Source organism: Lentinula edodes, assembly GCF_021015755.1.
Source record: "Lentinula edodes strain Le(Bin) 0899 ss11 chromosome Unknown C8R40scaffold_26, whole genome shotgun sequence".
NCBI lineage: Eukaryota > Fungi > Basidiomycota > Agaricomycetes > Agaricales > Omphalotaceae > Lentinula > Lentinula edodes.
The window spans coordinates 482,571-497,165 of record NW_025764332.1 but is presented as its reverse complement, the minus strand read 5'-3'; the positions used below and the strand labels follow the sequence as shown (position 1 = coordinate 497,165).

At 52.4% G+C, this 14,595-nt stretch overlaps 1 protein-coding gene across 1 annotated transcript; it reads left to right on the top strand.

Annotated features, from left to right (window-relative positions):
* Positions 1-591: 591 nt before the first annotated feature.
* Positions 592-1,354, top strand: C8R40DRAFT_1071032 (uncharacterized protein; the record flags this gene model as incomplete). Its single annotated transcript, XM_046226293.1, has 4 exons — positions 592-658; positions 699-959; positions 992-1,158; positions 1,208-1,354. The coding sequence occupies 4 exons, from the start codon at positions 592-594 to the stop codon at positions 1,352-1,354; spliced, it is 642 nt and encodes a 213-aa protein (XP_046084561.1).
* Positions 1,355-14,595: the final 13,241 nt, after the last annotated feature.

Sequence of the window (14,595 nt, the reverse complement as noted above, 5' to 3'; positions counted from 1 at the left end):
GACCCCCATCATCGATTACTGATCCACCTGTTACCCTTCTCCTTCTATGGGCTTCTGCCACCTTCCTTGTTCCTAAACTGTACAGTATTACATCGTCATTTCTCGCAGATCGGATTATGTATATAAAGCCAGTCCCTTACAGCCTGGTCCCTCATCTTGACCTCTCTGTCATTATCTGGGACCAGGTATGTGACTACAATACTCAATATATCTCTGTCATTATCTGGGACCAGCCTGCCTCTGTTCTGCTTAGTCGCTCCACCTTCTTGTCTTGCCCAGTTGCTCCGCCTTGCCGCTCCGCTTAGTCACTCCACCTCTGCCGCTTCGTGACACCATCTTAACAATCTTGTTGAGATCAGCGACAGAGCTGCCATTACTGCACAGAGAAGAATTTAACGACTACAATCTAACAGGCAGAAGGATGGCAGGATAGCATGGAAATAAAGAAATTTGAAGAACCTACTTGCTGGCGAATGGCTCAAAGCGACGCAAATGGAATATTTGAGGTGATTTTACATGTGCAAGGAGTCATAGAGGACAAGAAACTCCCTCCTGTTAGAGGAGAACCGTGAGCATTTTTTTTTGGTAGCAATGAAAGAGCTAACAGTGATTCAAAAGGACGAAGAAGAAAATGCAGCAACTCCGCCTGTCAATCACGGTAAGCGGATTGGGTAGTCAATCCTTTGCAAGTGACATAGATGCTATATACGACATTTACGCATTATTTGCCCGCCACTTGCCTGGTTTGAAAATCATTGCAACAAAGGGGGATCACGAACGACCAATGTTGGAGATGTCGAACTGGATATTCACGCCAAAGGTAGAGGCCCCAAACATGAATCCAGCCAGAGTTAATAAGGAGATGGTCGAAAACAGATTTATTGAGAGGGTAAATGCAACAGACATGATGTTTGTTTACGGTGAAGAGAAGAGAAGGTTGATGCTAGTGGCCGCCGAAAGTGAGTGCAAATAATTATCACGCTCAGGTTAGGAGACTCACAGAAGTCTGGAAGAACCGTGCGCATACCACCTCAAAAACTCCACGTTGGTGACATCGTAGACGTGGCATTCAGCATGATAGCATTTGGGAAAGGGAGTGAATTGAAGGCACGACTATCACTCCGGAATATCACACTGCTGGATGCTACGCATATGCAAGTGAGTGAATAGCACAAGCATAGAAGAAAAGAAAGCTTACATTGAACAGAGGTGGCTCAAACAGAAAGTGAAGAATCAGTTTCTGGACGTAAAGATGCAACCAACGCTCAGACGGAGACTAGAATTTGGCGACGATGATGAGGAAGACACTCAAAAACGAATGAAACAGATGGAAATAACAGAGGCAGATGGTTAACAAACAAATGATTGTGAATAGTTTGTAAAGTGTAGTAGAAATGCAAGGCACTGCAGGTGCACGATTGTAAGACCTGGGTTAAAATGGGTCTTAGGGTAGGTTTGGTATATGAAGTTTTATGTTGTAGCGTGCTAGGAGCAGGCTGGAGCTCGAAGGGAGCTACGAGAACCGCGACCGAGGACGAGAATGACCTAGTAGTGTCTGGAACGACGAGATGATGACCCTTGAGGGGGTCCCTAGGAGGTCCAGGGAGGTCCCTAAGGCGTAGGGAGGTTAAGGAAGAGTGCGGGACCGTACAGTATTGCGTAGTAGGAGTTGTACTCGCTAGAACGTCAATATAGGATCGAGTAGGTCGTATATGCAACTGGGTCTCGAGAGTGTAAGCTCCCGAGAAGGGATATGTCAGGAAGGGTAGGTCCCTGGGGGCTGAGCTTGAGGATGGACGTCCTCGAGTGTGGGAGGTGGTAACGGAGAAGCAATACGTAGTCCGACGTGAGGGGTAGCTTCGACGTTACCTAGATCGAGGTCCCGAAGCTTACGAAGTAGCTAGGGAGCTCTGGGAAGTTTGGGGAAGGGTAGCTCACCAAGGCGGGTAGGCGTTGGGGAGCTTTAGTAATGTTCGAGGGAGCTCGGGGACTCACTCGGAAGGCTTAGACTTGAAGTGAAAGCGTATATTCGATCGTATAGATGATCAGAGAGACAATAGACAGAGGTAGAGAGAAACAGAAGTAGAGAAACAGAGAGTAAAGAGAAATCCGTATGGTTAGCAGGTACAAAGGGACAGGGACTGGACCTATGCAAAAGGGTGTGTGTTCAAAATATACCAAGCTGGGGCTTCGGGACATTGCGGCGTTACTTAAATAGGTACGGGAAGTGAACAAGAGAACATCTGGAGGCATGAGGTAGCTAATCGGAGGGAGGGAGGTAATCGAGATTAATACTTAAAGGGGTTATCGGCTAGAGGGCTTTCGTACGCGTGTCGGGGTGAAGGACGTTTGGGTAGTGGCGTCAGAAATACTTGGGGAGGTGTCTGGTGGTACTTGGGGAGGTGCGGAGGGCATACAGGAGGTGGGTAGGACGTATGGTAACGTGTGGTGGTTACTGGGACTGGTCTGGTTGTAGCCAGGGCATGACATTACCCCCCCCTGTAACCCCTTCGCGCCCTCGCGATGGGTAGGCGCGTTTTTCTGGGCAGTCACCTGACATTCACGTGGTACCCGAAAATTTTCTTGTTGAAGTCCTTCAGATCCTAGCTTCTCCCTTTCTTCCACCGCCTCAGTTTTTACGAGTCAAACTCTTCTAACTGCGATGTCTCCCACCCCTACTCGACCTTCTTCACGCACACCATCTCCGTTGTTACCCCCTCTTACCGCTTTGGGAGAGGTACCTTCCCCGGCTCCTGAATCTGATGGGGAGGTCGAGGCTGATGAGCTAGCTTTTACGATCGAGTCGCCGTCTCGTCCCCAGCTCCAGCTGTTCGAAACGGTCTTCAATACTGGCAAATCGCTGTCGGCCTACTGCCAGGATGACCCTTTATGGCCTATTTTAGCGGAGGTAGCATCTCCCTGTACCAATTGTCTGAAGACCCCAGGAAAATGTAAGGTGTTGCCAAGCTCCCCTCGGTGTACGAACTGCTTGTCCAAGAAGACTTGCAGTCTGGGGAAGATCCTCCGGTATAGATATTTCGCCCGTCGCTGTAATCAAGATCTTGCCTACAGCCGAAGATTCTTAGAGCTCCACGGAACTCCTGCCCATAAATCGACTTGGGGTATTCCATTGACTGCCTGGTGCGAATACGACTCTGCGCTTCATGCGCGTACCTCCTCCACCTCCATCCTTCTCGAGCTGAATATGTTGGACGAGCAGGACGCCGTCGATGCTGATCAGCAAGAGTTGCAGCAATTTCTTACCTTGCAGCGGGACGAAGCAGCTGTTGCAGCTAAACGTAAGCGCAATCATTCCCCTATGCCTGTGGCTGGTCCCTCCAGCAAGAAGATTCGGTCGGATGCCTCCAAAAAGCGTTCTCGTCGTAAGTCCCCTGCAGTAGAGGTGAATGTAGAGCCTTTCCGTCGCGTTCGGTTGGTGGTTCCGCCTGTTCGCTCAGTGGCTCCTACCTCCCTCCTGTTCCCCCTCCTGCCTCCCCTTCCTTAATGGGGGTACTCCACAGGGATCTGCCGATGCAGGGTCCCAGTGATTTGGTTTGATTGGCGGATGCGGCGGAAGTCCATCCTGGTTTGGTTCAGCAAGCCGGTTCTTCCTCCCCTGCTCGAACACCCATAAAAGGTACAGGGCAGGATCTTCTCTCCTCGACCATGCCTCCCATTCTCCGTCCTGCCCTGGTACCCCGCAATCCCGCTTCGCACCCTTATTGTGCTGAGAATCAGCGTCTTGCCGCTCGGGTTCGTTTGCTGGAGACTCAGCTTGCTGATTCACAGCGGGAGAATTCCTCCCTGACCTCTGCTCTTCGGGACACCTCGCATGCTCTCGAATCTCGACAACGGGAGGTGGAGCAATTGAGGTCCTCCAGTCAGGAGTTCCTCCAGCGCCAGGAGGAGTATCGTCGCATCATTGACCAGTTTAATACCCTGGATAGGGCTCTTTCGGGACCGTCTGACCAGGTAAGTTGTAGGACTGCAGTCCTCACTCTATCGTTTGTCTAACCTTCCCATTACAGAGTCTTCTAGAGCGTTTCCAAAAAGTGGAGGAAGAACTTCGTATCACCCAGAAGGATTGGGATGACGCAACGGGGAAGCTTTCCACTTCCTCCCGTAGGATTTCTGAGTTGACGACTGCTCTGCTGTATCAACACGGTATTACGGATGAGGGCAATGCCCTTTCGACTCGCCAATGTGCTCGTTTGGAGGAGCTTCAGGAGGAGGTCCATCGCACTCGTGGTCGTGCTGCTTTCGTCGAGCGTATGATTAAAGAGTATCCCGATGAGGGCTATTATGAGGTGGTCCTCCCTCCTCTCTCACAACTCGAAGGGGACCTCGTCAAGGTTCGGGCAGACCTTTGTCGTGTTGCTACTCTCGCCCACCGCCTCTATCGCTCTGATCCTGCCACCGTGCTTCACCATCACAACCGTTACATTGGTGCGATCATTGAAGCAGTCGTTGCCTTCCTTCGTCGTGCTCTGGAAACCGAGGATCCCGACGTTATGGAGCACAACATCCGGCTGGCCTTGGATTATATGCAAACGGCGCGTGGTGTTCATGGGGACCTCCACATACGGTCCATTAGCAGCATCCAGTGGTTCTTTAACAATGCTGTCGACCAAGACGAGGGCCTTTACACCCTGATGTTGGAGAACTCCCGTTTTGACAGTGATCGTCCGTTTCTGACTGCTGCTCAACACGCCGGATTCACTAGCCCCCCTCCCGACTCGTTGGAACCTCCCCTTCATTGCCGTATGTTGTCTTTGTCAACGGCTCTCCCCCACCGAGGGGGTGCTGGACGGTGGGACGATCTAGTTCCTGCGATCCCCAGTGACGACCAGTTGACGCAGGACTGGGAGCAATTAATGTTGCAGTACATGCACCACATCACCGATACCCCGCTGCCTGTTCCTGATCCCCCAGTTCCCATGTCGTCAACGGGGCCAGTTCCCGAGTCGTCGGTCGAGGCAAACGTCGAGCAGTCCCTTGAAGCGCCGATTGTCCAGGTGTCCTCTCCTTCTGGTGGTTCCCATCCTCCAGTCCCCCTGTTCCTGTCGGAGCAGGAGTCGCCTGACCTCCCCTTCTCCTCCTCCTCGTTCCCCAGTTCTGCCCCTCCTTTTCGGGTCCGTCGCCAGCCTATCCATCGATCTAACTGGCGATGATGACGAGTTGTATGAGACGGAGGAGGCTTATGCCAGTAGGATTGATGTGGCGATGGAAGGTACCGAGTTGGCGGTGGGTCAGGGAATCGTCAAGGAGGAGTCGTTGTAGCATCCCTTTTGTAGTTTTAGTTCCATTCCCCTTTTTGTACTTCTGTTAAATATTATGCTTGCTTGATCTTTTGTTTTTGTTGAGTAATCAAAACCTTCGTCGTATTGTGTGAAACAAATGAGATTGAAATCATGGTGCATTCAGCTCGTGTGAACCTTCCGATGCACGTATCGTTAGTTAGTTGTGAATGTGGGGTTGTCGTCCCCATCGTGTCTTCATTATTCTCGTTCCCCCCTCTACTCCCTTCTACCTTCCCGGTCCCTCCTCCTCATCTTCCCGTGCTTCCCGTTCCAAGGAAGCCCATTGCAGACGCGATGGTTGGCGTTTCCTCGGGTGGTGTTTGTGCCAGCTACGTAGGAGCTCGATCGAGCCCACCATACCTTCCCATCCTACCCAGGAGTTGAACTCAGTCATTATACCCTTCCCATTTTACGAGGTATTCCACTTCCTCCGGTCGTCCTTTCTTGGGTTTGGAGTCAAGAATGTCCTCGACAAAATGCTCCGTCTCCCCTTTTATGAAGATTGGGGGAGGCGGGGAGGTCTGGCGTTTGAATTTGTCGTGGAAGTGAGGTTTCAGTCTGTCGACATGGAACACATTGTGAATCTTGTGGAGGTCCCCAGGGAGGTCCAGTCGGTAGGCATGACTTCCTACTTTCGACAAGATTGTATAGGGACCTGTCCACTTGTGGTCTAGCTTCTTCATAGGCCGTCTAGTCCTGACGTTCTCCATGTTTAGCCAGACTTGATCACCCTCCTTCCAGTCCGGGGCCTCCTGGCGTTTTTGGTTCGCGTACTTCGCATAGGCCTTGTTAGCTACCCCAATTTGTTCCTGGAGGTACGCATGTAGCTCCTTGAGGTTGGAAGCGTACTCATTGACCTCCGCTCCCTGCACCTGTTCCAGCGTAATGGACAACTTTGGATGATAACCCTTGTTGGCGAAGAATGGTGAGACACCTGTAGTCGTGTTTGGGGTATTGTTGTATACGAATTCGGCCATTGGTAGGAGGAGGTCCCAGTCGTCTTGGTCGTAGGAGCAATAGATTCGGAGGTACGCTTCCACGGATTGGTTCACTCGTTCCGTTTGTCCATCTGTCTGTGGGTGATACGCAGTGGATAGTCGGGACTCGATTCCTAATGCTCTACAGAGCTCCCTCCAGAATTGGGACACAAAGAGGGAGCCCCGGTCTGAAGTTATGTCGGAGGGCATCCCATGCTTTGAGAAGACGTATGTGATGAATAGATTGGCAAAGTCCTCCGCCTTATCCGTCGTATGACAAGGAACATATATGGCTTGTTTGGTGAGTCGGCAGACTACTACGAGGATGGCGTCGTATTTCTCTGGTCCCGCAGTGGCTGGGAGCTGGGTGATGTGATCTAGGGAGATTGAGGACCAAGGTCGTTGACCAATTGGTAACGGACGGAGGTTCCCGTAAGGTTTGGAGCGACTGGCTTTGGCTCTCAGACACGAGTGGCAGCTCCGCACGTAGTAGTTCACGTCTTTGGACAGTCCTTTCCAGAAAAACAGCTGGTTTACGAGCTTCTTGGTGCGTTTCTCCCCCGGATGTCCCCTTAGTTTATGGTCGTGGTACGACTGTAGGACCTCCCTTCGTAGGGTCCCAACGTCTGGGACGTATATACGACCTCCCCTCTTTATCAGCCCATCCTCCCAAACGAAAGATTCCTCCTCGTTGCGTGCAATCCTTTTTAGTGCTTCAATTATAGTCGTGTCCTTTGGAGCTTCCCTTACTCGATTCACTAGGAGGTCCTCATTCATAAGGATGGTAGCGTTCAGTCGTTCTGGAGGTATGAGTACCCGTTCCCTCCCTGCTAAGACCTGGTCCCTTGAAGCTCCCCTCTTCGGGTACACGTCTGATCTGCGGGTGAGCGCGTCCGGCTTGGCTCCCAACCTCCCTGGACGATAGTTGATGACAAAATCGTATCCTGAAAGGAGCTCTGCCCACCGGGCTTGTCGTGCTGTTAACTGCTTCGTAGTGGTGAAGTACTGGAGATTGTTATGGTCTGAGTATACTTGGATCTGATGTCGGGATCCTTCGCAGTACGCCCTCCATTGTTTGAAGCAGTCCACGATAGCTAGGAGCTCCTTATCATATATGTCGTAGTTTAGTTCCGCGGAGATCATTGATCGTGCATGGAAGGCAATAGGATGTATCTCCCCCGTTTCGGGATCCAGCTGTGATAGGATCCCTGCTATAGCCAAGTCGGAGGCATCGCATTCGAGGATTACCGGTAGGTCCGGATTGTAATGTCCCAGAACCGGGGCTTCGGAGAATGCTGACTTCAGAAGTTCGAAGGCACTACTACACTGTGGTGTCCAGTTCCACACTGAATCTTTTCGGAGGAGCTTCGTGAACACCTTGGTGATCCCCGAGTAGTTGTCTATGAACCTCCTATAGAAGTTTGCGAAACCGAGGAACGCCTGGAGTTCCTTCACCGTCCTTGGTTTTGGCCAGTCCATTACTGCCTTCACTTTCTCTGGGTCCATGGACACTCCCAATGGTGATATGATCACCCCCAAGTACTCGACGGTGTCGACATGGAACGCGCATTTTTCCGGCTTTGCATGGAGGTGGTTCGCCCGTAGTCGTTCAAGGACCTTCCTGACGTGTCCGACATGGGATGCTTCATCGTCTGAGTAGATCAGAATGTCGTCCAAGTAAATTACCACGCAAACGTCCACCATGTCGTGAAAGATCTCGTTCATGAAGAATTGAAACGCGGAGGGAGCATTCGTTAGCCCAAAGGGCATTACCAAGTATTCGAAGGACCCATACCGAGTTCGGAATGCAGTCTTCCACTCGTGTCCCTGGGCTACCCTGACGTTGTTGTATCCTGCGCGGAGGTCGATCTTTGTGAAGATCTTCGCCTTCCGTAGTTGATCCACTAAGGTTCCTATCAGGGGTAGAGGGTACCTATTCTTCTTCGTAATCTTGTTCAGAGCTCGATAGTCCACGCAGAGTCGCAGGGTACCATCCTTTTTCTTGGCAAACAAGACAGGAGCTCCCGCAGGGGAGCTGGAGGATCGTATGAACCCCTTGCCTAACATCTCATCGATGTACTCCTTGAGGGATTTCAGCTCCTTCTCGGACATGTTGTAGAGCTTCCCTATGGGAGGTATCGCATCCCCTTCTGTCTCGATTTTGATATCGTAGGGTCGGTGAGGAGGTAGCGTTCTTGCTTCTCCAGGTGAGAACACGTCCAGGTAGTCCTGGTATTGGACGGGAATGGATTTCTTTAACTCCTCCGTCTCCTGACGCTTCGACTCTTCTTTGTCGAGCTCCTTGACGACCCCTCCTTGTTCCGAACTAGGGTCCCCACTCTCAGGATCCTTTGGTTGCTGCACTCCCTCTGTGGCGCTGCTATCACTTGCCTGGAGCATTTCTTCAGTAGGGGACTCCTCCTTCGTCGGCGATATATGAAGGAAGTACGCTGGGGTTCCCTCCCTCAGTAGACGATCCATCCCAGCAGCTCCTATTAAGCTGATGGGTTTCCCTTGTATAGTTGGGTCCGATTTTCGTTCCACCACATGGGTACCCGCTATGAGCTGCTTTCTCCGGAAGTTGTTGCGCCGTATTGAACCCTTGGGAGTCAGACCAGACCTTGAAGGAATCTTGGGTATGTTCAGGCTTTCGATGTCTAAGGTGGGGAGGTCGGGATAAGGTCCATGTTCCCTCCTTTTCTTCCTCCACCGGACTTTTTGCTTAGCTCCCGGCCAGGAGGAGGATCGTTCCGTGTCCCTACTCTTCCACTTTTGATAGGCCTCCTCTGAGTCCTTTGCTGGATTCGGGGTTACTTTCTCCATGGTGGATCGTCCAGTCTCGAGGATCTCCTCCACCTCTTCTTCCGTGCTTTCGTCCGCGAAAGATAACCATTCGTTGATTCCCATAAGGATTGGGTCGTCTGGCCCTAGATCTTTGTCCGAGGGAACTAACTTGTGTGGACCTGGTTGACTCGCTTCGTACTCTTCGTCCTTTACTTCCTCTAGTTTCACCCTCGTCCTTGGAGCTCTAAGGGGAGCTTCCGGAGTTTGTTGAGGAACTTCTGGATGTGGTTGTGGAGCTTCAGGAGGTTGTTGAGGAGCTTCAGGAGGTGATTGGAGAGTTCCTGCGTGTATTTCGTCGCCGTTTACCCCCCTCCCTAGCTCCTCAGTACCTCCCTCAGCGCCTGGTTGGACAATTTCCGACGCAAGGGCTGCTGAGATTCGAACGTTTCGGTCCTGGAATGTCAGGCAAAGTTCCTTCCAGTCAATTACTGGGTTGTGCATGCGTAGCCACGGCAGTCCTAGCACAATTGGAGCCGTGGGGTGTAATCGAGTTACTAGGAACTCCACCTTGTGAATTGTTCCATCCGCAAAACTGATCTGGTCAGTGTAGGTCTGAGTTATCAATCCTGCGGAGGTAGGTTTCCCGTCGAACAGCTCCAAAGGGATACTGTTTGTTAGGTCAACCAAATTTTCTGGGTGTCGCATAGCGACGGTTTTGTCTATGAAGCATCTAGTTGCTCCACTATCCACTAGTGTGGCGTATTCTTTGTCTTCATCGAGGTCGGAGAACGGAAAGCGTGTAAGGATGATGAAGGAGTTGTAGGATCGGGAGGTGAGACGAGCTGGCTGACTCCCCGCGAGTGCCGCTCTTATTGTGGTAGGCGAAGGTGTTGCGGGGCTTCGCAGTTCGCCCTGATCTACCTCGAAGCCCCCTGCCCATTTCCCACTTCGTCCAACAATTGTTGCTCACCTTCCTTTGGTGAGTCTAAGATGTGAACGTTCCAGAGATCATCCATTCCTTCCCGTTCTTCCACCACAATCCCGGCGCGAATCCGTTCTAAAGGACGAGTTGAATCGTCCTTACGACCTCCCCCTTGGTTGGCCGTCCCTCTTCCTCGAGTTGAATCGGCCTTGGAAGCTCTCTCTGAGCTCCCTTGATCCTCCGCTGGGCGTTCTAACGATTCTGGGTTAGGGCAGTCCTTTGCCCAGTGCTCCTTTCGTCCACAACGCATGCAGAGTTCCTGCCTTCGTCTTCTCCACTTCTCCGCTCTTTCCTCAGGAGTCCATTTTCTCCCGGTATTGGTAACTCCTGCTCGGAGGACCGCTTCAGTCCATTCTCCTCCATCCTTGCAGTGACAGCAGTCTTCGTCCTCCTCTCGGCTTTCGCTATCGTAACTTTCTCCTTCCCCCCAAGCTGCGGACGCCCTCTGTCGTCCCTCTTTCCAGTTGGGCCTGCTTTGGAACCTTCCCGTCACAACTGGTTTCGGATTGGAGGTCCAGACATCAGCTGGATCTCGTTCCCGACGCAAGGGGGACTTGTAAGGAGCTTCAGGTGCTAACTCTAACCCAGGGAAGCGACTCAACCATCCTTGCAGCACTTTTTCACCGTGGAGATTCCTCAAACTCTCCGCTTGCGCACGTACGGCTCCGTCCAACTTCGTGAACACTCGGGTCCACTCGTCGTAGGATCGAGGTTCCTCCCTTCCGGTAACAACCTGTAGAGGCAACCAGGGAGCTACCCCTTTCTTGAGGTATGTTACCAGAGCCTCGTCGTTAAACCCGGTCAGAGGAGCGTATTCGTTGAAGCGAATGAAGAAGTTGGCGAAGCTTTCCTCCGGCATCTGCTTCATCCAGGCTAACCTCCTCCTTGCCTCGTCCGCCTCGTCGATGGGTCCGAATTTGGAACCGAACTCTCGTTTGAATTCTGTCCAGTCTTCGAGACAAGTGTACTCCCCCCTCAGTCGTTGCCGATTCAACGTGTCGAAGTGGGAGAGTGCTGCACCAGTGAGATGACTAGCTGCGGAAGCGCACTTGTCCTTTTCCCGAGCATAGATGGTAGGTCGTACTCCAAACATCCTTTCCAAACTGAGGACCCACGTCTTCCATGCAGACCGGTCGTCACCTGCGAAGCTTTCGATCTTACCGACGTCGAGCTTCGACTCAATGGTAATCCGATTTTTTTCTTCGTTGCTCTCCCACGTACTTCGTCCCTCGTTGGGAGGTCTAGGAGCTGCCTTACGGTGCCAACCTTGTCTTGGATCGTAGTACCAGGGTTGGTCCGGGTCATAGCGTGTTGGAGGTACGTCAGGAGCTCCAGTGGGGAGCTCTCCTCTGTCCTCCTCTCTCCTTCCACCATTCCTACTCGATTGGTTCTGTTCCCCCTCGTTGGAACCTTCCGAATTACTATCACCCGGTCCCCCGGAAGGTGGTGGAGGAGGAGGAGGCGGAGGTGGTGCCCCTCCCCCGCTCCTTCCTCCCTGTTCTCTTTGACCCTGTCCCCCTCGACTCAGAGGCCGTTCTCGATCTCTCGATTGACTAGAAAAATGTGGGGGAGGTACTCTAGGAGGGAGGTTAAAACCGCCTTTGCCTCCTCCCTCGTTTTCCAACGTGTACGCTCCTCCTTCTGGTCTCCCATACTCCCCTAGTTCAGCTCTTTGCACTCGGGCTCCCCACTCGTGAATACGTCGTCGGTCCACACTCGGAGTATCCGGGATCTGTCCTGCTTGTTCTACCTGGGGGTTTCCATCCTTAGCTCCTGTAGGAGTGTTTTGGTTAAAGGATATTGGTTCCGTAGCTTGCCAGCTCCTTGGCTGGGGAACTACAGGAGAAGGACCCCCCCTCGTATATTCTCTCATTACCCTAGGTGCTCGCCCGGATAATCCTGCCGTGTTTCCTGTTTTGGAAAGGGGTCCTCCAGTCGGTACTTCCCCCGCTGTGAATCCTTTCTTTACCTCACGGAGTTGTCCTGGAGCGTCTCAATGACCCGAGCCTGTTGTTGGATCATTGCTACCGATTCCTGAGAACGTGCCGACTCGAAAGCCATGCCAGGTCGGTTCATCTGAGCTCCCGTTACAAAGGGAGTTCCAAAAGGAGTTCCCTGCGGGGGTACCGCCTCTTCATGAACTGCCAACGTTTTTCGTTGGTTCGGACCCCTTTGACTTTCCGTTCCCACTGCCTGAGATTGCATCGATACCGACCCTTGATACGGAATGACTGATGGATTGCTCAGTCTTGGAGGAACGTGTACAGGGTTGGGAGCCAACCGAGCTGTCAGATCTTGTCCGGAGATCCGGGATGAATGTTGTGCGCCATCCATCCTCACCTCACCAAACTGGTATCGCTGCGTCGAGACTGGGGTTAAAGGTTTCGTTTGCAGGTTAACTCTGGGGGGAGGAGTCGAATTTTGAGCCAAGGCATGTACAGTGGGGGAGGTCCCAGAGCGTAACTGGGGGCTCCTCGTGGCCATGTTACCGGGGTTAAGGAGTTCAGGAACCTCGATATTCCTGGGCGATGAATGTTTCTGTGCCAGGAAACGACCATCAGATCCATGGAGCTGCCCTTTCTGGTCAAATTGCTCCGGAGGGAACTCCCCTACGCTTTCGAGTTCGCATTGAACCATATACGAGGTTCCCCGATTATCCGCGACCAGTCTACGACGGAATTCCAAAGCTCTTTCTAGATTCGATCCAGAAAGTTCCTCCGACAGCATCAGAGTGTCTGATTCCGCTAGTAGCGTCCGGTGTCGGGTCTCCTGCGAACACAACATCGCTGCGGACTCCTCACTCCTGACCAGAAGCTGGTGCATATGCCTCATGGGCGTGTACGTGTATACCGTCTGCCCGTTACGGACCCGGACGGGACTATCCTGATCAGGCATTGACTCCACTGGGGCCAGGAGGTGAGCCGTGGTGTACCTCCTGCGTCTACGATTTTTTGCAGCGATTGCGTTAGCATCCTCGTTACTTTCCTCATCGATTTTAGCTGCTGCTTCCGCTAGGTTTGCGTTCCGAAGTATTTGGATCGCCTGGTAGTTCGGTATGTTAACCCTCGAAGGGGGAGGTTCAAACCATACGGCTCCTGATCTGTAGTTAGAGGCTCGGTACAATATACGTAGCCCTGCTTCGCCACAGAATTCCTTCTCCCTTCCATGGGTATGAGGGAGGAGGGGAAGTATTCCCCTCGAGTTTCGGAACGATCGCCCGTAACGTGCCTCTGCCTCTAACAGTTCCAACATCCTCTCTGGGTCCAACAGGACGTTGTACAGCCAGAGAAAATCTGATCGGTTCGCGGGGGTCATCAGCCACTGCTGGGCCTTCTCTGGGAGGTCTATCTCCAGTTGAGTTCCCACTGTTAGGAACTGTACTCGTAGGTCTGAGAATTCGAGACCGTCTCCCAATATTTCGATCCCCATTGACTCCAATACCTCCCTTAGGACCATAGCTACATCCTCCGGGATACACTCCTGAATTCGAATGACGTCTTCCAGACGCAATGTCATTTCGGACAAGGGTTGTACTGGGAAGTTGGTCCTGCTATGGTGTATTGCGTGTGTACGCTCCCAGTTGGGCGTATTCATAGCTGGGCTCTTCAGGAGACTGGAGAGTGAACTTCCTCGTCTCGGGGGAGGAAGGTTAAGGGACTGTACTGGAGGTGTTGGTAACCTCCGGGATGACGTCCGAGATTGTTCGGATACGGCAGGGGATACCCTCCTCTCTGGAAGTTTCTCCTGTTGTCTTACTGTGAGAGGGTCAGTACTCCCCCCGTGTATCCTTTCGATAGCGGCTACTTGACCGCTGACTCTTCCACCCGCGTTCGAAGCTGACTCCATGTCTAGCTGCGGTATCGGTCCAGGGGGAGGTCCTCTCGTTCCCCAGGTAGGGGAGTATGCGAAACCTCCCATGGGACTACTGGCAGGTTGGGCGTAACCCATGGAGGTAAACCTCCGTTGTGGTGGTCCCATCCCAGGTTCCACTGGAGGGGGCCCCTGAACCTCCGGTTGACGTCTCTCTGGGGTCCGGATGTTGCTGGCGGTTTCATCCCCGAACGACTGTTCTGGGATGGACATCAGGCGTTGACCAGCTGCCACCGTGATGACAGTGGAGCTAGCAGCCTGGTTCGATTTTTGAGCTTGTGTCGTGTTTCCACGAGATAAGGCGCTCTTTTGTTTCTTTGATTCGGTCTTGGAACTAGAAGGTCGTTCCGTTGACGTCGCCGACATTTCGTCGCGACGAGTCCGTTCGGTGACGGGAGAGCTTGGTATAATGTAAGACCTGGGTTAAAATGGGTCTTAGGGTAGGTTTGGTATATGAAGTTTTATGTTGTAGCGTGCTAGGAGCAGGCTGGAGCTCGAAGGGAGCTACGAGAACCGCGACCGAGGACGAGAATGACCTAGTAGTGTCTGGAACGACGAGATGATGACCCTTGAGGGGGTCCCTAGGAGGTCCAGGGAGGTCCCTAAGGCGTAGGGAGGTTAAGGAAGAGTGCGGGACCGTACAGTATTGCATAGTAGGAGTTGTACTCGCTAGAACGTCAAT